The sequence below is a fragment of the Sminthopsis crassicaudata genome, chromosome 4 (assembly GCF_048593235.1).
Source record: "Sminthopsis crassicaudata isolate SCR6 chromosome 4, ASM4859323v1, whole genome shotgun sequence".
Taxonomy (NCBI): Eukaryota; Metazoa; Chordata; class Mammalia; order Dasyuromorphia; family Dasyuridae; genus Sminthopsis; species Sminthopsis crassicaudata.
This window is the reverse complement of record NC_133620.1, coordinates 263811047-263834552: the sequence shown is the minus strand read 5'-3', so window position 1 is coordinate 263834552 and position 23506 is coordinate 263811047. Positions and strand designations below refer to the sequence as shown.

The 23506-nt window shown below is 40.4% G+C and overlaps 1 protein-coding gene across 1 annotated transcript in view; it reads right to left on the bottom strand.

The window, feature by feature from the left end:
• The window catches only part of TRAM2 (translocation associated membrane protein 2), a 101822-nt gene extending 89306 nt beyond the window's left edge, over nt 1–12516 (bottom strand). Inside the window, 1 exon segment of the mRNA XM_074310660.1 lies at nt 12277–12516. Within this exon segment, the coding sequence (XP_074166761.1) occupies nt 12277–12396 (120 nt within the window). The 5' untranslated portion in view covers nt 12397–12516.
• Between the last annotated feature and the right edge of the window lie 10990 nt (nt 12517–23506).

Below are 23506 nucleotides of genomic sequence, written 5' to 3'. Positions count from 1 at the left end.
TACTTTCCACTTTTTTACATTACTTATCTGTGTGCATGTTCTATTCTGCCTTCCCCATTACACACACACACACACACACACACACACACACACACACACACACACACACACACACACACCCCTCCTTGAGTTTTCTATTGTCCTATTCCATCTTTATATCTTCCAAGATTATCTTATACATTTTGATCATTTAAAAATGTTTGGGTGTTTTGTTTTTAAGTAAAGGAAGGGACTAATGTCTTCATGGTGTAAGCACCATGCTTTGTCCACTAGGCCTCAATGCCTGCAGAGAGCACAGATCACACACCACCTACGGGGGCCTTTCTCTTCAGAGGAAAAGCAGCTTGGATTACAACTAGGGTTTACAATAACTATTGTCAGTAGGCATGAGGAGGAACAACAGCAGCAAAAAAGGCTTTCAATTGGCAAAAGGATGAAGGAGTTCCTCCTCCTTTTTTTTTTAAACTTCCCCTTCCAAAAATTGAAAGCCCTGATTAAGAGAGAGCACTGAACTATAATAAAGAGGAAGAAAAGGAGCAAATCAAAGCAAATTATGTTAGGAAATAATATTGTACATGTATAAAACTAAAAACAGATTTTCTTTTTAAAAAATTGCTCCGGATTTTACAAGCAGGGAAACCGAGGCACGGAAAAATACAATGGAAAGCTCAATACCTCACACCTCTGGCAATTTTACTATTGGAACAATCCCAAAGGGAAAATTACAGGTTTCCTGGAAACTTTTGTACTCAAATGTAAAAGCTCCAGAGGTAGAAAATAAAATACCAAATTATTCTTTTGGTCAAGAAGGTCCTCTCACAATCTCAGAACTTTAAATCTAGTATCTTTTCTGGCACCTCTGTTAGGTAGACACATTTAGTGTCTCAGTCAGGTCACATTTTCATTGCAAATTAAGCCCAGATATGCAAAGAACTAGAAAAGATACAAATGTACCTTTACCAGACAGCTATGGATATGATAATACTGAGCCATATCCTGCCCATCAGAAATTCATGTGGAACATGACCAAGACAGAGTAAATGGGAAAGGTATTAGACTGAGGGTCAGGACACTCAAATTTTAGTACTGGTTTTGTAATTCACTTATTATGTGACCTTAAGAATTTGCTTAAGCTATATATTTCCAGTGTCCTTAAAGTAAAATGAAAGGGGTCAACTAGATAATAATGATTAATATGTACATAGTATTTTAAAATTGGCAGGGTATTTTATTAATGATCATAGATCCAGAGCAGAAAGATACCTTAGAAGATATCAAATCCAATCCCTTCATTTAACAAATGGGGAGACTGAAGCCCAGAAAAGATAAGTGGCCAAAGTCACAAAGCCAGTAAATGACAGTCAGGATTTGATCTTTATCACTATCACATAAAGTAAGTATGCTAAGTATTATTATTCCCATTTTGCAGATGGGAATCCTGAAGCTCATCAAGGTTAATGACCTGCCCAAGATCACATAAGTAACAGCAGAGGCAAGATTCAAGATTGGGTTTCAATCCATTTTGATAAGCTCTCTTTCTGTAATTACCTCAAAGAGGACTTGGATTTTCTGAGATCCTTTATTGCAATGACCCACTGACTTCTCTGACGAAAGAAGATTAACAGATCTGCACTGAGTTGAGGCAGGAATGGTGTGCTGTATAGCTATGTTCATAAATGGATCTGTCACTGTAATATTTGGATTTGTCTATCTGAAAAATCATAGAAACTGACCTATTAATGACAGACTCAAATCAAGTCTCAAAAGGATACCCAGAAATGGCTTCCAGGTGGAAGAAAGCCTAATCAGAAGTGGGGAAAAATGAGTCTCTATTATTTAGAAATGAAATAAAAAGCATCAAAAATGTCTAAATCTTGAGCAAACAAGAAATCAGATGTTGTTCAATTCCTCTTCCAACATCTGCCACTGATTTTCTGGGTGGATAGTCCTTGGCCAAGTTTCCCTTCCAAAATTCAGTCTCTGCACAGGCTCTAAGATCATAGATCTAAAACTGAAAGGGACCTCAGAAACCATTTGGTGGAACTCCCTCCTTTTATAGATAAGGAAACTGACTGACAAGCATTTTAAATATGTATGGGTGTGTGAGGGTGTATGTGTGTATGGTATAGTGTGTGTGTGTCTGTGTGAGTGTAATGCTATCAAAGCTATCAAATCTTCCAAGATTTAGGTACAGGTAAAGCCCCCAAGGGGGGGGATAGCTACATAGTACTATGGATAGAGTGCTGGGCCCAGAGACAGGAATACACATCTTTATGAGTTCAAATCCAGTCACAGATACTTACTAGTTACAAGTCATTTTCACCTATTTACCTCAGTTTCCTTAATTGTAAAATGAGCTGGAGAAAAGTGATAAACCACTGTAGTATTCCTTCCCAGAAAACCCCAAATGGGGATACAAAGAGTTGTACACACTGAAACAACTGAACAACAACATAGCCTTCCAGAAATAAAGTGGTTTGGAGAGTTTAGTAAGTGACCAGAAAGAAAGGGCTCACAGTGTTCTCAGGCTTACTTCATCAAGAACTAGCACCTATGGTGAATTTGCTGAGCTTTGTTCAGGGTTACCTAACCATCTTTGACATCTATCTTCACCCAAGTCTCACCTGTGGCTCCAAGAAGCTCTAGCATGTACAAGATGCACTTAGGTAGACATCTCAGCAGATGAGGTAATCTACAGGCCTCAAACCTGTCTGTTAGTTGGGGAGTATCTACCCCAAGCATGTGAAGATTTCCCATGCCAGAATGGGCAGATGAGAACAATTTGCTCCAATGGCCATGAAAGCAGTATAAAAAGGCAATATGGGAAGATCAGAGTTTGGGTCTAACTTCAAAGACTGCTTTTAGGACCACTGGAAGTTGTCCTGACTTCCCATCCTGCCCTGGACTTAGATTACTCAAGGAAGAAAAGATGAAGCTGATGACTTATGCAGTTCTGTCTCAATTAAATCCAATCTGTGAACAAGTTAAGACATTAATTTTCTAGTCTCAGGAACCTTTACACTTTTTTCTGTTATGCTTTTTAAATTTTTTCATTTTTTGTTAGGTTGAGTTTCTAAGTTGTCTTCCTCCCTTCCTTCCTCCCAACCCCACATTAGAGAAGTTCAATATTTTATACACACACACACACACACACACACACACACACAGAAATATAGATAGAACCATACAACACATGTCCATATATCATTTTCCTTCATAAGTACTTTTTACCCCTTTAAATCTTAAAAAGTATTGAGGATCCTCCAGGGAGACTTTGTTTATTGGGTTTATAGCTATTCACATTCATTAGAAATTTAATTAATTATTTTTGTAAAAGCAGGTGTGACCTCGAGGATCCCTGAAAGGATCTTTGAGATCTGAGGATCATACTTTGAGAGCCACTGACTGCTATAATCCAATTCCCTGCTCATTTGTTAAAGCAGAACATATGAATTTGATTAGCTATGACTACCACAGAAAAGATTTGAGTGAAAAAAGTTATTTTATCTACTTACCTTAAGGTGTGAAGAGGAGACTTTACAGAAGCAGGAACCATGATATGAAATATTTATTTCTTCTGGAGTCAATTATCTTTACCTGATCTAGTTTTCTAAGGGGAGGGTAAGGATGTACATAACGTCATACTTTCCAAAACAAAATTATTTATTGTGAGCACAAGACTTCCAATTTTCTAAAGTTTATATATATATATATGCACAAACACCCTTGAACCAAGAATCTGAAAAAATTTGGCCCTTTTCTCCCACTGTTTTTAATGAGGAAAATAAAACTACCCAGGGCTATGAAGCCAAAGTTGTGGCAGAGTTTGTTTCTCTGGCAATAAATTCCTCTAGGAAATTGTCAGATGTCTGAGTAAGTGCTAGTACTATGACATATGTCTTTATATCCCATGAAGAGAGAGTCTTTTTTCTTTTCGTTTCTTTTTAAGAAAGGAAAGAGCAGCTAGGTGGCTCAATGGGTAGAGTGTTGGCCAGGAGGACTTAAGTTTTAAATCTGAATTCAGACATATGACCCTGGGGCAAGTTATTTAACCCCCACCTGCCCCCCCCAAAAAAAAGAGGAAAAAAAAAAGGCATCTTGTCAGTCCTATCACTAAACTAAGGAACTTTCTTTGGTGGCCTTATGGAGTTACTTGTAAAAACCATTCTATTAAAATCATTAAATTAAAGACAGAGATAGGGACAGGCACTGTATCTGTGATTTCATGGGTACGAATTCCCACTTGAGGAAACTCCTTCCAGAGCTGATCATTACCATTTCTGCAGTTTATGGTGTTAGAGAGCCTGCCTGGGAAGACTTAAGAGATGAACTGGCTTGTCTGAGATCACAAAGCCTATGAGTCAGAAGCATAATCTGAACTCACGTCTCTATCATGTCAAGGAGTCTTTATCTTTTTTTTTTTTTTTTTTTTTTTGTCATGGCCTTCTTTGGCAGTCTTACTTACAGGGACTCTTTCTCAAGATGTTTTCAAATACATAAAATGTAAAACAGGATTACAAAGGAAATCAATTTTGTTGAAATATAGCCACAGATTTTTTTTTTAATGCATGAACCCCTATACCTATATGGAAGCCAATTATGTTGAAATATTATCCAAATATTTTTTAAAAATCTATGAACCCTGTACCATTGATTGAACATGTATAACCTATATCAAATTACTTACTGTCTCAAAGAGGGGGAGGAAGAGAAGGAAGAGAGAAAATTTGGAACTCAAAAAAAAATTTTAAATGAAATATGTCTTTACATATACCTGGGGAAAAATATTTGATTAAAACAAAACAAAACAAAACAAAAAAAACCCTGTCATGCTGTTTCTAGTAGGATCAAAGTTTTAGATTTGGGAAAGACTTTTGAAATTATCTAATGTAACACTATGCTCTTATACCTGAGGAACCTGAGAACCAGAAATTAAGATTTGCCCAAGGTCACCCAGGGAATAAGCAGCAAAGACCAGATTTGATGCCTGATGCTCAGTGTCCAAATCCAGCCCATTTTCCACTGCAATATGATTCTTCCCTACAGAATCAACTAGCAAAATTGACAAGGCCAAGCCATATTTCACTCTCCTCTGCTCCAAAGACCAGCAAGATACCTTTAATAAGAAGAAATAGATGAAAGGAAAACAAAACAAAATTCCAGGGGACAAGCACATTTCAAGGCACCTAGAATTGTTTTGTTGTTGTTGTTTTTAAATCATTTTCTCTTTTAGGCAACTGCTACCAAAAGGCACCAGTCTGACAATGGTGGATCTTGGTCTTATGACCAGTACGTACAAACAATAACAAAGTTTACCCACCAAACACATCAGAATTTCTCTCTCCAACTGTTTTCACTGTGATCAGAAAGCAAGCCTCTAATGCTAGAAAGATATAAATTGAGGCTTCTCGGAAGGCCTCTTCGATTTATCAAGGTAGAAACAAGCATCAGCTGCACCACTGGACTGGTCAGTGGGGCCCCTGCCCAATAGGAAGCAGATCAAAAAGGAGCTCATGCCTGTGGGAGGGAAGTCCTCACCATAGCAACACAAACAGCCAGGGCTGTAGCTCCCATCTGTTGTGATGGGTCGGAATGGTGCCCTGAGCAGTGAGCAACAGGAAAGACGTGGGGTTTTAAAAACAGGGGAAGAAAGAGAAAAGCTGCAACTACTTACTGTGCAATATCCTAACAGTTTTTACTACCCAACTAAACTGACAGCAGCAGCATTCTCTCTAACCACCCTACACCCCATACCCTAAGAAGATGGATGGAACTGAGAGAGAACAGATGTTCTCCCCAGAGGAGTCACATCACCAAGTTGTCCTGGATGGGAAAGAATTTCAGCAAGCTGGAGACATGACTCAAACGTCATAGGATCATAGCTTTAAGGAACAAAAGGAACCTCAAAGGTCAGAAGACCATGGTTTAAGAGCTGAAAGGGACCTTGGAAGGCCATCCATCCCTCTCCTTTTACAGAGGAGAAAGCACCCAGACAGGTTGAGGTATTTGCCAGCACTCTTCTCCACAATATAACCTAGATTCAATAAATATTTATCAAGCATCTATTTATTAGATTCCCAGAATGTCTAACAACTCAAAACCCTTTTTTAAAATAAAGGAATTAAAGGAAAAAGTTGGGGATGACATTGTTTTAGGGAGATGGATTAGAGTTGGAAGAGTAATTTAATGTCTGTCTGCCTCCTTTTGTGTCTCCAGCACTTAGCACAACCTGGTGCAGTGTAGGTGCTTAATAAATATTTACTTATTGATTGGTCTATTAGTCCAACTCCATCATTACATAGATAAACAACTAAAGCCCTGAGAGGGAGTGACTTGTCCAAGATCACATGTAGTCACTGGTTAGTGAGAGAACTGGGATTTCAATTTACAGCCTTTGATTTCAAATCCATTGTAGCATATTGATTGTAATTTTTGCTTTCTGATTCAAAAGAGTTCTGTTTTCCTAAGACACTGGTGAAAGACTTTGATTCCCAGATCCTACTATAATATGGGAGGGGATTAATCATCCTGCTTCCAGGGTTAACAATTCACTAAATGGTCAATCCAATCTTTTTTTACTGCTGCTGCATTCACCTAAGGAAGGAACAGAGATTGTGCTCTGCCCCCGAGTCAGAGAACACTTTCAAAACTGAAATTACAATTAAGTTTGTTCTTTCTTAGTCTGTTGCTCAAAGTCAGGTTATTAAGTCAAGAATTGTTCAACAGTGCTCCAAGTCAAGAATCTGACTACTATCTATATTGACTACTAGCACCTACTATCTACCAGATGCTATGTAAGCCCTGGGAATTTAAAAAAGGAGAAAAGGGGGAACCAGTCCCTGTTCTCAAGGAACTCACAGTCTAGTAGAGAAGATAGTTACAGAAGGAAGGCACTATGATTAAAGAGGGCCAGGAAATGCTTCTGGGAGAAGGTGGAAGAATCCCAGAAAGCCACAAGGAGAGTTACAAGCATGGGAGGGATTAGCAAAGGAAAATGCCAAGAGATAGTCCAGAGCACTGGAGGTACAACAAAGAGGTCACTGTCATTGGGTCATAGAGTGTATGGAAAGTATATGGGAAAATTGGAAAAGGAAGGAAGGTATGGAGCTATGAAGAGCTTCGGAAGTCAAACTCAGGATGTTATAGTTGATTCTAGAAGTAATAGGGAGCCACTGATTTATTGAATAGAAGGCTAAATGGTCAGATTTGTGCTTCAGGAAGGCCTATTTGGCAGCTGAGTGAAATATAAGAGTAGGGCACCAAACAACTGAGTCAAAAGACCAATCCACTTGTCCCTTTATCTTACCCGATTCTCTGTGGACTTCTCTACAGTATTTTTGTACTAGGGTACAAAGAACAGGATACAAGAATAAAATGGGGTTACATGAGTTCTTTAAAACCCTAAGATGTCAATCTATTATCTCTTAATAAAAGAGCATTTTTAAAAATCACTCAAAACAACAGAATATATGCTAATGGATAAATAAGTAACACATCACTGCATAGGTGAAGAGAATTCCAACACGTGAAGTACCCTACAAATTCCAACTGCTGAAGAAAGCACAAATATATCTCAGGGGAAAGGGGGTTGGGAGAGGAAGGAGGAGGCTCTAGTGTATACACACACGTACACACACACACACACAGAAGCACGCTTCTCTATAAGGCTTTTAACAGAAGTCAAGACAATTGCTTGTGCTAAAAGCTAACTATGCCAATTTGCTTGGCATTTTTGGTCTAGACCAATAATTTCATTGATGGAGGGATCTCAGCGTGAGGAAATTCCATCCCTCAATGCAGGTGAGCCAGTGTGACACAATATATAGTTTTTTAAAGTGGCTTATGACACTAACCAGCTAAATAACTGGCTAAGGGTTACACATTCAGAATGTTTCCAAGGAGGAACTTGAACCTAGGTATTTCTAGTGCCAACTCTCTTTACCAGCTGCAAGGTTATTGTAAGTATTAGTATTCTTTTAAACTACTTATAATTTTAAGGGATTAATCCCATCCCCCACACAATCATATGTACATATAGGCTGAACTTTTTCCCTTCATTCACTAACAAGGATGATCTACTATATATGCTGTGATTACTTTGCCCTAACATGTCAGTCTTATTTTCAAAAACTAAATCAATTAGAAAGCCAAGAGTTCAGAATGAAACCCTCCAGTTATCTCTCAAGCTGAGAAAGAGAAACCACATCTGCAAACATCAGGCAGGTCATTTCAAAATCATTTGCCTATAGCTGTCAATGTATTTCAATAAGATTAAAATTAAAAAAAAAAAAAAATTAAAGCCTTCTACTTCTTGAAATGATGAGCCTTAAAAGAGAGCAGGCGCACTTCTATCCAAGAGAGAAAGGTCTATGAGATTGGCTTCCTCTTCTTTTTCTTATCCTGTTTGTGGCTGGAAAAAGTTCTTTCTTTTTTCCCTGTCTGCTTCAGCTTAAAACGTGGCACTGAACAGGACGTCTGGAGAAGGGAGGGAGGAGGGATGGGGGGGAGGGAACGATTTCAAATCACACACACACACACACACACACACACACACACACACACACACACACACACCAACCAGACATTGACACCCCCCTTCCCCTCTCTCTCTGTCTCTGTCTCACATTCTCTTTCTCTGGATGGTAAGGCTAGATTCCACGTAAGAAACCCAAATGAAGGGCCAAGTAGTTTAGTAGGGATCTCACTTGGCTCCACCTCTCCATAAGACAAAGTTAAGAAAGAGAAAGCTGAAAAGGAAGGAGGGAAAAATCTCCACATTCCTGACATTTTTTTAGCCAAGTACTGTGGCTGCAGAGCTGCAACTCTTTAAATGGACTGTGATGAGAAAGGCAAAAGCTAAGACTAGGGGAAAGGAACCTGTCCCCCCAGCCTTGGCAATGGGAGATGAGCAGTAAAAGACTTCTAGGATATCCCAAAATGAAATCAAGTAAACGCAGGACTCTCTCATCTGCTCCCACCAAATCCTAAAGGAGAGAATTTAGAGTAGTCCCATCACAAGAGGAAAAGCCAAGCACCTCATCTGATAGTGGGAGAGTCCAAGAGGAGAAAAGCTGGGGTGGGAGAGTGGGGTGGGAGCAAGGCAGGGATGGATAAGATAAAGAGGGGGATTACTATGCAAGACTGCAGCTGCCTCCTGGAGAGAGTGGGGCCAGGCTCTTGGGGAAGAGGTTGGATGGTAGGAACACCAAGGGAGGAGGGAAAGGGGGAATGAGGAGGGGAGAGTGTCTAGGAGAACAGCTCTTTGTGGAAAGAATTATAATTGAGTTTTCACGTTTCTTTTTCGAAATGAAAGAATCTCAGTTTGGCATTAAGTCAGAAATCCAACAGCATGCTACCCTCTTTCCCTTTCTTCCCTTCCCCCTTCTTTCCTCTTAGCCTTATATGCAGAAGAAAAATGCAAAGTGCTAAATCTTATTCTTTTCTTTCTTCCATGCCACCCTGATCCCCCCATCCCTTACCCCAGACTTCCAGGAGAATGCTGAGGGGGCATGGAAAGTCCTAGAACTCGAAGGACAATGACAAGGCTCTCTTTTCCAGACACAAAGCACAGCCAGACGATCACTGAAACTTGCCAGGCTTGGGAGAAAGCTGACACTCCAGTCTTAAATAAAAGAGTTTAGTCACTGTCATTTTTTTTCCTTAACTAGGTAGGAAAAGATACCCAAATAACATTGAGAATAGCAGAAGATTTCCAAGTATCCAACAGTTAACAGAATAACAATAAGAGAAAAAAAGATAAAAATCAGGAAGGATACAGCTTCCTCCCTTCCCACATTCGTGTTATTATTCCCATTTTATAGATGGATGAAACTGAGGAACTTTTAGCCTATGGTTTTAAAAGGGAAGACTTGAATAGCTATCTTCACTAAGTTCAGTACTTTCTGCCCCCATCCCTAACAATAATAACACATAATTTAGGCAAGGAACCTTAGTGGCCACCTAATAAATACCCCTTTCCAATATACCATACTGAGTCTCTACTAGTCTCTACTAATTGCCCAAACAGCAAATATTTATTATTCCTTCCACTTTTGACAAGCACAGACCACTCTCAACCAAATCAGCACAGGTAGAATATGCCCCAAAGGGCCAAGAAGAACCAAGAGCTCTCTCTGAAAGAAGTGGGGAAAGTGTCCTTAAGGTTATTTCAACCGGGGCCTTTTTGTTGTCTAGGCTAACAATGAGAACATAGGAAACTTGCTATCCTCCCCACCCCCTCCTTTGGTCATTTATTTCTAGTAGGATCTCAAAGCACTTTAGAAATAGCACCTGGTGACATAGCACTACTCAGAAGGATTGGAGGCAGGAAGAAAAGAGAAATTCAAAATGGACAAACACTTGGCCTCTGGATTTGAGCAAAGGAAAAGTCACAATATCATCAGGTTCTACAAGCAGTATATAGGGCCATTAGGTCAAAGAACAGCTTTCACAAGTTTTGCCCAGGATAGGAAGTCACAAGGACTATAGTCCTCACACATAAGACCTCTCAGCCACACCCTAAGAGAAGGGTAAGAGGGTATTCAGTCATCTCAGGTTGGGCAGGCAAGGCAGTCCTAAGAACACATTGCCATGAAGATGTTCAGATTGTTATCTGCCAGGCAAAAACTAAACATTAATCTACTATCACAATGACTAGTGGGTAGTACTAATATTTACCTCCCCACCAAAACTAGAATTTAGTCTGAAATCTCTAATCTGGTGAAAAGTTTGACAAACACGTAGGATTTACCCTGCCTCTACATTGCTATATGCCTAATCTTAATGGCGCCCCAAGCACAAAAGGCTCCCCAAACTCTTATCTGGGTATTGACCCAGGAAGTTAAACCCACCCAAATATAATGGGAAATTAGAAAGGGGGGGGGGGGAGAAGGGTTAGTTGGAATTGGATTCCCCATGCCCTCCAGAGACTGGAACACATTTTTTACATAGATTTACCTGGATAGTTGCAAAAGCTCAAACCTATCCCCCACATGGAGGTTCTGGGTAAGCCACCCCACCCCGTGCCCATCCCCAGAATGAGAAAATAACTGAAATCTGTCCTACCCACAACCCTACCAAAGAAAATCTCGGGGATACTGGTTAATGGAATGAACTGTCTTCATTCTCAGGGCAAGAGATAATGCGAGCATCTTCCTCCATCTCTTGTCCATTTCACCCAACTTCCCCACAGAGTCTCCTTTTCTCACTCCCGGGAGGCACCGTGTCCTGCCTCTCTGATCCCTCCACAGGATTTCTGAATGTGGGGAAGGGGGGGCCTGACTCAGACCACAGCTGCCCTCTGACCTCTGATTGTATCCTAGGCGCTCAGACGCCACCTTTTCCCGGGAAACAAGGTAAATCATTGCTTCCCATTTTGGCAAAGAGAAGAGTGAAGGTTTGGTCCTCCCCTCCCCTCTCCAGCCCTCCCCCCAGAAAACAGCCTAGCGGGCTGGGCCAACCCTGCCGTCCCCCTCTGCAGGTGGGGAAGTAAATGGTGGAGAAGTCATTTTGGCTAGAGGGAGGGAGGGAGGAAAAAAAGGAAGGGAGAGAGGAAGAAAAGCAGGGGAGAGATGGAAGGAAGGAGAGAAGGGAGAGGGAGGAAGGCGGGCGGGAGAACGGGAAGGGGTTATAAGCTGTAAGAGCCGGACACTGCCGGGCGCCGTGCAGGGAACAAGAACGGGGCGTCAGGACACCGGGGGCAGCACTCGGCCCAGTGCTGAGGTTAGGAAAGGGGGAGAGTCCGCGTTCTACGGCTGGGAGGAAGGAAGTAACAGAAAACTGGGAGAGTGATGAAGTCACAATTATGTACCCAGAGGCTGTGGCCGCAACTTGGGAGGGTCAGGAAGGAGTCAGAGCCACACAGAGTCACAGGGAAGCCTCTGGCAGCATCCGCAGCAGACCAGGGCCAGCGCCAGGTGCGGGGGCGGCCCACGGTGTCCCCGGGCCCCTCAGGGGCGGAAGGCGGCCGGAGTGCCCGGAGCCTGGATGGATCGAGAAGCCTACGGAGCGGGTGCACAAAAGCGCAGAGCGAGCCCGGGCCCGGGCGGCAGCAGCAGCAGCAGGAGAAGGAGGAGGATGCGGATTACGTGGATACAGGAGCCCACATCTGGAGGCGTCCGGACGCTGGGGGAGGGGGCGGCCGAGAGGGGGAGGGGGAGGCAGAACTCGCGCGGACCCGGCAGGGGCTGCCGGTGGCAGAGGGGGTGGTGGCGCCTGCCCGCCCCTCCCTGCCCACCCCTCGCCCCCCACCCCCCCGATGCCGGGCGCTCCCCTCACCTCGAACATAAGCCCGATGAGGACGCAGAGCACCAGGCAGAAGCCGATGTCCGCATGGTTGTGGATGACGAACTCCTGGCTGAAGAGCGGGTAACTTTTCGTCCTCCGGCGGAAAGCCATGGCAGCGGGCGCAGGGAAGCCGCCGCCGGGGCCCGCACCCTCCCCTCCGCTCGCTCGCTGGCGAGCCGCGCAAACTTCTCCAGCTCCCGGGTCCGCCGCCGGCCCGCCCAGCGCGGAACAACTTCTCCCGGCCACGCCCCCTAGGCCCGGACCACGCCCCCTTCCTTTTCTCCCTCTCGGGGGGGGCCCCCCCTTACCCTCCCCCCTCTCGGTCCCCCGGAACCCTCCTCCTCCTCCCCTCCTCCCCAACCGGTGCCTTCAGCCCCGCCCTCCGCGCGTCAGAGGGTGCCTGGCCACGCCCCTTAGAGGCTTAACTCTTTCCGACCTGACTGGGGAAAAACGGGGAAGAAAAGAAGTCGGAGTGCGTTCTTGCTGAGAGGCTTGTGGTTTAAAACCACTACGGCTTTCGGTTTCCCTGCGCACACCCACACAGCCCTCCGAGTTCAAACCAACCCAGAGGCCGTTCCTCCGAAATCAGCCCCCAGTCTGCATTTCCCACCCGACAGCGCCCCCACCGCGGCCCTCTTCCCCGTCTCCTGCCCCTCCCTCTGGGCTGCTCCACCCTGCTGCCACAGTAGCGTTCTAGGCTTTTCTGGTTTTCTCTGCGTGTTTCCCTCCTCCCCCTCCCGCAGCCTTCTTTTTCTTATCAGCCTTATCTCCTCCTCCCTCTGCCCCCCCCCCCTTCCTTTCTGGCCCGGGCCAGTCGCGATTCCTCCTCTGCTGCCGTCTATCCTTGCTCCTTTCTTTCCTTTATCGGACGGCAAAACCGTGACACCCCCTCTTCATTTGAGGGGGATGGGCCTACATGGCTCAGTCCTTGCTTTTGTGACCCTCCATTAAAAAATAATCTTCCTGGGAGAGGCCCGGTGCTGTATGAGGGGCGAGGGGCAGGGGGGGGAGGGGGAGGAGAACCACAACGAATTTATACTACTGCATGATGATGAGTGACAGTGCTCTGGAACGTTGAAAACGACCAATTCCCAGCATTTATTAAGCACCTACTATGTACCGAACGATAAATTCCCAGCATTTATTAAGCACCTACTATGTGCCAGATCAAATGAAAGCTTCCGAACACTGCCTTGGAGAAGGGGGAAATCAGGATGTGTCGAACACAATAGGTCAGTGAGCTCAGCAGTTCAGCAAGCAGATATTAAATGTGTATGTACCCTGTGCAAGACACCGAGGAAAATTAAAAGGTAAATGAGGCATTAGCCCTGTCCTTGAGGAAATTAGAAACAAAGCACTTATCCAAACTTGACACGAAATACAATTTGTTCAGTACATAGGAGAGAAACAACCTGTAGCCTCCTAGCTTAGCACAGTGCCTGGCACACATACTGAAAGCTTATTGTTGAATGCCTGTTGACTGACTGAGGAACAAATATTCAGAAGAAGAAAGGATATTTTCCACCTAAGAGAATCAGGAGAAATTTGAGCAGGACCATAAAGGATGGATGGGATTTCAACAAAACAAGAGGAGGGAAGCAAAGTAGTTCCGATAGTTAATAAATATTAACTAATATCAATTAATCAATAATCAATAAATATTTATTAAATTAATCAATTAATAAATCAATAATCAATTAACCAATAAATAAATATGTATTAAATGCCTACTATGTGGCAGGCATTGTGCTCACTTTCAATTCTTTTCTTTTACTAGTCATTTATTAACAAGTCACAACCGATTACATCTTAGACATTAATTTTTATCATTTTTAAAATTTTTGGAATTCCCAAGTCCTCTCCTCCATTCTGCCTCTTCCCCATCTGTAAGGGCCCTTTAAATGGGCAGCGCCACAGCGCAACAGGAGATTTGAGTGGCCCAGAAGTAATCTCTGTGGATATAGCACTGCCCTGTGGGCGGGATCCTGGCCATATTGAGATAGTTTCGTCATGGGTGAGGGCTCTCACTGTGGTTGGCTGTGTGTGTGACCTCACAGGCCCTTTATAAGCCTACTGCAGACAGCAGTCGTTCTCTTTAATCTGGCTCCCTAACCTGGGGTAGCCGAGCCAAGCTGATGATAGCAGAGAAGTAAGGAGTTTGGTAGTGAACATGTGGGTCTTCTGACCAGGTGTTCACTAGGGAGTTAACAAGTCAGGGCATTATGTGAGTAGGTATAATAAAGGCTTTTAAGATTACACGTGGCTGTTCTTGAGCGCGCTACCGGTCATTAAACTACTATTCAAGAGATTGTGGCCAGAGACCTTTGAAGGCCTCAGAGGAGGCAAGCCGGGTAGAGTTGACACTGCAGAGGTCAGTGGTCAAAGGTGCTCTGTTGGGCCTAGGACAGACTGGTAATTGTAACTGCCAGGAGGGCACGTTACACCCATCTCTTTGAGAAAACCAGCGATATATCAACAATTTGCATGATTTGAAGTCATGCGAAACAGATTTCCACATTAGCCATGTTGCATAAAATGTAAGCAAGAAACAAAGAAAATTTGAAAACTATGCTTCAAACTATACTTACAACTGGTCAGGTTTTCTCTGAAGATAGATAGCATTTTACATGAAGAATTCTTTGGAATTGTCTTGAATCATTGTATTGTTCAGAGTAGCCAAGTCATTCACAGTTGATTATCATTACAATATGACTGTTACTCTGTACAGTGTTCTCCTAGTTCTGCTCATTTCATTTTGCATTAGTTCCTATGAATCTTCCCATATTTTTCAGACACTTTTATACACTAGTACATACACACACACACACACACACACACACACACACACACACACACACACATATGCTTTAATATGCTTCTGATTTTTAATTCTTGTCCTGTAACAATCTTCTATGCCAGGCACTGTACTAAGCTGTATAAATACAAAAAGATAGTCCTTGCCTTCAAGGAGTTTACAATCTAATGGCAAAGACCATGCAAAGGAATATAAAGAAAGCAAACTATATACAGGACAATTAATAGAGGCAAAGTACTGGAATTCAGAGGGATTAAGGATGGCTTCCAGGAAAAGATGGGATTTTAATTAGGATTTAAAGGAAACCAGGGACAAAAGATATTGAGGGCTAGAGAGAAAGCAGGAAAAAAAAAACCTCTTAATAATTGATACTTAATATTTTATTTTAGCCTAGAAGGGAATTAGAAGTTTCTGAGAGGTAGATCAGGAGAGAGCATCCTGAAGGCATTTAAGGTCTGGGAAGGAAGGTTAGGAAGGAGAACAAAAAGATCAATTTCAATAGAACACAATCTCCAAGAGAGGAAGTCATGTGTAATTAGTCTGCAAATAGGCTAGAGCCATTAGATTGTAAAAGGATTTAAATGCTAAAGAGAGGAATTGGTATTTTATCCTAAAGACAATGGAATCCACTGATGCTCCATGAAGAGAGTAGTAATATGGTCAGGTCCTGACTTGAAGAAATCAATCTGATAGCTTTATGAAGGATGGTTTTGAGAGGGAAAAGACTAAACACAAAGGAACCAATTAAAAGGCTATTCCAATAGTCCAAGAGGTAATGGATGAGGACTGTGATGTTGAGAATAGAGGAAATCAAAGAACAGATGCAAAGGTATGTTGAAGAATGTTCAAGGATGAGACTTCAAGCTATGAGGTCTATAAAGATACAAGGAAAAGGTAAGAATAATAACTCATTTGAAATACTTTATAACCCATGATCCATGTGCAGAATGAAGTTTTTTACTCATAAGGACACAAGTGAAACCCAAAGATTTATCTAACAATAAATACTCTTCTTTCTGGGGCCATCATTCAGAATCTGCAGGAAAATTAGAATCTGATTGACTTTCTCTCTCTCCTTTGAGGTAAATTCAGTTTCCTTCCTATAAGTAAATCTAGGCTTCTGATCCATAGAATACTCAGGACAATGAACTACAAAGAAGGGGTTAATATTCTAAGCTCCTTCAAGAAGAAAATAATCAATACATCTCACCTCCAAGGAAAGGCCATTTCTTATTTCCCACTTTTCCCCTAATAGTTCTCTATTTGTCCTCCTAAAACTCATGAGGCCAATAGGAAAAATCTTAGGAAAACCACAATAGCATTTAAATTGCTGTTTCTATTGAAGTATATACAGCTTTGGTCTCCCTATTCCATGGCTGCTGTCACCATCTCTTTACATCTTCCTCTATTGCTGCCATCTACTGTTCCTATATCCTCATCTCCAGCTGCTTCTACAGCTTCTAACTCTTAGTAAGCCTTCTCTACTCCCAAGCCAATGACAAATTCTCACCTGCAGTACATCTTTCTTCCTTCTTTCTGTTTCCCAGCTACAACTATTCTCCAAGCAATAATGATTTTGTGGTTTCTCCCATGTACATCTCTGGTCTTCACATTTCTGAGAAATTTTTTCTTATGGTACCTGCATGAGCTCCTCTATTTCCCTTCCCTTAACCTTGCAAAATTGTGTAAGTAAAAAAAGAAATGGGAAACAGTAGACCATTTTTGTGTTATTTTATTTATTCTCCCTCAGTTAAAAAAACTTTTCAGCCTCTGCAAATTGTACTGGAGATATATATATATATATATATATATATATATATATATATATATATATATATATATATATATATATATATATATATATATATATATATATATATATAATTTTTATCACATATTACATTATCAACCCTTAAAAACATAATATTGTCAAGAGAACCAAATGCAGTAGGTCATATATTAATCAAATGACCAATCAATCAATAAGCATTTACTAAGGGCCAGCAAAGTGTCTGGCACGGTCCTAATCTCTGTCCTAGGGATACAAAACAAACAAGAGAAAGAGAGTTTCTGCCCCCAAGGAGCTTAGCATATTACTGGGAGGATTCAATACAAAATAAATACAATGATAGGAGGAGGGGTGGAATAATAATAGCTAGCATTTATATAGCACTTTAAGGTTTACCAAGTGCTGTTTGTAAATATTTTATCTCATTTTAAACTCTATAAACCCTGAGGTAGTTGGTATTATCATCCACATCTTAAAGATAGGAAAGTGAGACACTCAGATGTTAACTGACTTCTCCAGGGCTACCTAGCTACTAAGTTTCTTAAAGACTGGATTTGTACTTAGTCTTCATAACTACAGGTGCAGTGCTCTGGGTTATGTAGCTACCTCTAATCAGAATAGGTGTCTTGAAAGAATAAAAAATACAGTTACATAAAGTAAGTTTTATGTAACTATTAATTGTATGTGTTTCTCCTCCTCCTTCCCCCAATCAGAGCATTATGTAGCCCTCCAAATGTTGCCTTTGAACATTTTGTCAAAAAAGGAGGAAGAGAAAGAGAAACACAAAATTGTCTTCAGGCTTGGAGCCTTACAATCCCACTTTTAGATCTATTAATGTGAAGGAAGGAATAAGCATTTACTAAGGAAACCTAATATATGCCAGGCATTATGTGAAGCACTTTACAAATATTATTTCATTGTTTATTCACAAGGAATAGATAGTACTGGTACTGGTAGATAGGTACTGTTACTACCCTCTTGTATAGTCAAGGAAAGTCAGACAGGAGTTAAGTATTTGAGGCTAGGTTTTAACTCAGGTCTTTCTAATTCCAGATATATTAGGTCTATCCACTGAGCCCCCCAGCTTCTTAGTTGATGGCCTTGACCAAATTGTAGTATCTCCATCCTCTAATGCTCCACATCTGCAATTTTGGAATGCTCAGTTCAACCTCTGGATTTAGCTATCCCCTATCCAGGTACAGTTCCCCCCACAGGTGAGGGCAATCTTGGCCACTCACAATGGCATACAGCTATTTCTTCCTTTGCAATTTTACCCAGTTCCTTCCCCTATGGGACATTATTTGGTGTCTTACCCATGTTAAACTTTGTATCTAATTTTTTGACTTGCCCAAGTTCTGTTCTGTTTGCTAGGGAATCTGACTAACTCACCTATGACTAACAGATAGTTATGATGCATCATTTTTAGAACACCTGGCAAGTCTCTGGTGCTGTTTTGTAATCTTTCAGATTGGCTATCTTTTCTCTTCCCAGCATAGAGTGATTCTATACCCATCTGGTATCTGTTTTCTCAGGGAATCAAAATTTTGAGGCATTTCCTGCCTCCATTTCATAATCAGAGTTCTACTCTGATTGCAAATCATACTACTGAGTATTCTTCCTGCTCTTCTGAGCTGAGGTCCATAAGTAGGCAATAGGCCTCCTTCAGCTACCCTCACAGCTGAGTAACATACTGATTTTGATTCCCCATCCTCAGAAATTTCAAAGCATAGGTCAGTAAGCATCAGTGGCTCAAGCCCAGTCATCAGCACACATGGAATAAAGCCTATGGCATCATTTTTGGTGGTATGAGAAACATGCACTAGAAAGGTCAAATGCTGGCTCTACTTTGCCATCTGTTCTGGCCTTAGCACCACAAACAGGGTTAACTGAGTACAGCTTGGATTGCTCCTGTTGCTGGTCTTCTTAAAAATAAGATAGTATAGTTCTAGACCTAATTCCTATTAAGTTGAATACTTCTTTAAATAGTTTGCTCTCCAAATTTTAACCCTAACCAAAATGAATCCTGTCAGGAAAACCATGCACAAAGACATACCTTTCTCATAATACCTTGAAAATTGTGAAAGACTCCTGAATTCTGTTTAGATCTAGAGAAACTACATTAAATGGTTTATCACCACTAGAATGGTGTTTATATTAATTTTAAAAGTTTTACTAGTACTTTTTAAAAATTTTGGTATCTTTCCCAAGACCATTGCCCTTCCTCCTCATCTTGAGCTCTCCTTTGTAAGAAAGAAATATAGTTAAACAAAATAAACCAACACATTGGCCACATCTGACAAAGCCTCTGCTGCTTCATTTCAAGAAAGAAAGGAGACATGTATGTAGCCAGTCCTCTGGAGTAAAAATGAAATATTGCATTAATCAGGACACTCATGTTTTTCATTATTGCTTTCTTTTGTGTAAATATGGTCATTGTTCTCTTGGTTCAGATTACTTTGTTCTGTCTTAGTTTAGGCAAGTCTTCATAAGTTTTTCTGAATTCTTCATCTTTGTTCTATTACAGTCAATAATATTTCTTACATTTATGTACCACAATTTGGTCAGCTGTCTGCCAATTAATGGCCACCCAACTTGTTTTCATTGTTTTGCTACCCCCAAAAAATGCTACCATGCTTGTTTTTATATAAATGTGACCTTCTTCTTTAAAGGCCTTTGACATATATACCCAATGGGACAACTGGATCAAAAGTTATATGAAAGATATTGACTTTTCTAGTATAAATTCACATTGTTTTTTAGAAGTTGGACCAATTCACCATCAACATTACATTAATGAAAAGTCTTCCCACTGCCTTCCAACATTCACCATTTGGGGGGGGTTTCTTGTCATCTCCAATCTGATTAGTATGAGTTGAAACCTCAGCATTGTTTTAATTAATACTGCCTTTCTTATTATTGATTTGAAATACTCATATGATTGTCAGTGGTTTGTATTTCTTCATTGAAAAGCTACATATCTATCCCGTTGGGAATTTATGTTTTTTTCTATCCCCTTACAAAGAAAAGGAGTCTATTCAAAACAACTCCAAAGACTTGCTGATGCTTGTACCTTCCAGAGAAGCAGCTTGAATCATTAGCAGCTTCCACTGAACACACCAGGCACAGGTCTCACACTTCTTGTATACATCTGTTGCCACATTCAGCAATAGGATTTATTCTTTCTTAAGTCCAGAATTTTCTACTGGCCCAGATCCTTAAAATCATTGTGGAGTGCTCTTGTAAACATGACTCAGTAGGTTTTTAGTAAATATTAATTTTTTTTCAAAATAGCAATTAAAATTTATAAAAGACCCTAAAGTTGATAGCGTTTTACATATATTATGCCATTTGAATCTTAATAACCCTGTTGTTGTTTGTCCTTTGAAGACATGACCATGACATCAGGGAGGTGAATTGGATTTAAGTGAGGGAAGGTTGTGCTGGGTCACCTGCCTCATTTTCTCCTCCAGAGCTCCTGTAAGTAGATTCCCTATAAGTAGGAAAAGAAACTGAAATTATGATTTTATTGGTACAGAGAATTATTGGATGAGGAAACTCCTTTTCCCAATACAGGTTGACACCTTCTCTTCAATTAATAATAAAGAATTGCCTGGGGTGGGATAGGGTATGGGGGTAAGGGTGGGGCACACAGAACCAAGATGGTGGTGAAAAGGCAGGGACTCACCTGAGCTCTCCCAAATTCTTCTCCATACAATTTAAAAATAATGTCTTAAAAAGAATTCTGGAGTGACAGAACTCACAAAGGAGAGGGTGAAACAAATTTCTAACACAAGATAACTTAAAAGATTATCAGGGAAGATCTGTCACACAAGGGTAAGAATGGAGCACAGTCCAGCCCCAGCTGTGCTACCCCATGGCCAGGCCCCTGAAAAATAGCAACAGACTTTTGGGGTGACTGAATCAGTGATGGCAGTGGCTGCTTCCAGAATTGTCAGTCCATAGATGGTAAAGGATCAAACAACTGAAAGAAATTACAGGAGTTCCTTTGCTGATAATGGATGCAAGAATCTATTGCAATACCCATATGTAAATCTGGATCACAGCTCACAGTCCCAGGGCAAGTAGGAATACTAGCATATCAGAATTTATAGATTTCCAAAACTATCTTTGAGAGGAAAAGCAAGAAAGATCTGGAGCTTGGGACAGTTCTCCCTCTGTACAGGACCATTATTGAATAAATCCACATACAAGAAGAGCAGGTCTCAAGTAACACAGGACTTTTCCTGTACATGGACTTAATTAATATTGCCCCTCTATACCTGGCCACTTCAGGAACAGAGTCTCACTTTCACATAAAGTGAAAAGTTAAAAAAAAAAAGAAAAAGACTAGGGAAAAAAGGTATCACAATGATCAATGATCAAAACACAAACTCAGAAGAAAAAACAAAGTCAAAATTGCTATATTCAAAGCCTAACAGAAAAATGTGAGTTGGTCTCCGGCTCAAAAATAATTCCCAGAAAAGCTCAAAAAAAATTTTTTTAAATCATATACAAAGGATAGAGGAAACATTGTGTGGAGGTAGGATTGGAATGATATAAGAAAATCACAGGAAAAAAAAGAGTCAACATCTTAGTAAAAGAGACACACACACAACACACACACACACACACACACACACACACACACACACACACACAAATGATGAAGAAAATAATACCTCAAAAACCAGAAAAGGCCAAATGGTAAAAAGGGCACTATACTCCACTAAAAAGAAGAGTGTCTTTAAAAATACAATTGACCAAATGGTAAAAAAGACATATAGAAACTCACTGAAGAAATACAACTATTTAAAAAGAATTGACTAAATGGAAAAGGAGGTACAAAAGCTCACTAAAGAAAATAATTCCTTAAAATTAGAATTGAGCAAGTGAAAGCTAATGACTCCATGAGATATAAAGAAATAATAAAAGAAAGCCAAAAGAAGAAAATGTGAAATATCTCATTGGAAAACCAGCTAAACTAGAAAATGGATCTAGAAGAGATAATTTAAGAATTATTGGACTACCTAAAAGCCACAATCAAAAACATAATCCTGAATATAATTATATATACATATAATTATAAATTCAAGAATTTATCAATTTATCAAATTTATATTTGAGAACCAGAGGGCAAAATAGAAATGAAAAGAATCTACAAGTCCTCTGAAGCAGATCCCAAATTAAAAAAAAATATTAAAGTCAAATTCTAGAACTCCCAGGTCAGGGAGAAAATATTGCAAGCAGTCAGAAATAAACAATTCAAGTATTATGGAGTCACAGTCAGAATAACACAAAACTTAGCAGTTTTTACATAAAGAATAAAAAATCTGGGTATATGATATTCTGGAGGACAAAAGAGCTAGGATTACAACCAAGAATCATCTACCCAGAAAAATGGAAATTCAATGAAACAGAGAACTTTCAGGCATTCCTGATGAAAGGACCAGAGCCGAATAAAAATTTTGATTATCAAATACAAGACTCAAGAGAAGCACAAAAAGTAAACAGGAAAGAAATCATAAAGGATCTGATATAGTTAAACATGTCACCTAGTAAGGATGGTTAGGCTGTGCATAGATGTATTCCTTAAGGGGAAAATTTGTTCAATACTCATCATCTTTGCCATTTGCCATGCCTTCTAAAGCTAATTAATGATAAGTTTGTTGACAACTTATATGATAAATAAATGACCATTTGTTGTGAAATTGTACTGTAAGAAATGATAAAAGAAATAATTACAAAGAAACCTAGGAAGATTTATATGAACTAATACCCACTAAAGTGAGCAGACTAATAATACAACTTATAAAATAACAACTTGTAAAAACAAAGAACGGTGAAAGACTTAAAAATTCTGATCAAAGTAGTTTTGGATACATTCAGAAATTAGAGCAACCATAACTTACTCACTGCTGGCTAATGGCATTCGACATTTGTCAAGATATAAGTCAATATGTTACTTTCAATCCATGCTTAAAACTCAGCTCCATTTTCTGAATTTCATACATGTTTAGTGATTGCCTACTTCAAGGCCAAGAATTCCAACTTGTAGACCAGATAATGGGTTTTTAAATCAACAAATTCCCTACTCACAGAAGTAGTAGATTTTTGGCTGGCCATCATTCTCGAAATACAAAGTCCCCCTGAGGACATTAGGTTAGTGTTCATTGCTAATTAAGTCTTTACAGACCCAATCACATTTCTCATTCTAGTCATCTCCAAAAAATTACAAGAGGTCTAGACCAGATTGCTACTTTCTACTCTTTTGTTACTAATTCTTGTTAAGTGTATATTGGCAAATGAGATCAAGAAGCCAATAATAGCCACCTAAATGCTGATCCATCTTCAGTTCTCTAGAGTTCTTTTGACATGCCCTGATGACAAGTGCTGCTATCATCTCAATGTCAGGCTTCAATCCATGCTGAAAAACTGTGTGATCCATATTCTTGTTAGAAAATTAGCAGAACTGAAAATCATCAACTGATAGCATTTAGACCACTGGTGCTGAACCAACTTAATACTTTCAGTCATCCTTCCTCATTCCTTTCCAACTTCTCAATTTCAATGGAAGAAACCCATCCTTGAGAAACAATTCTTATCAGCAGATATTTATT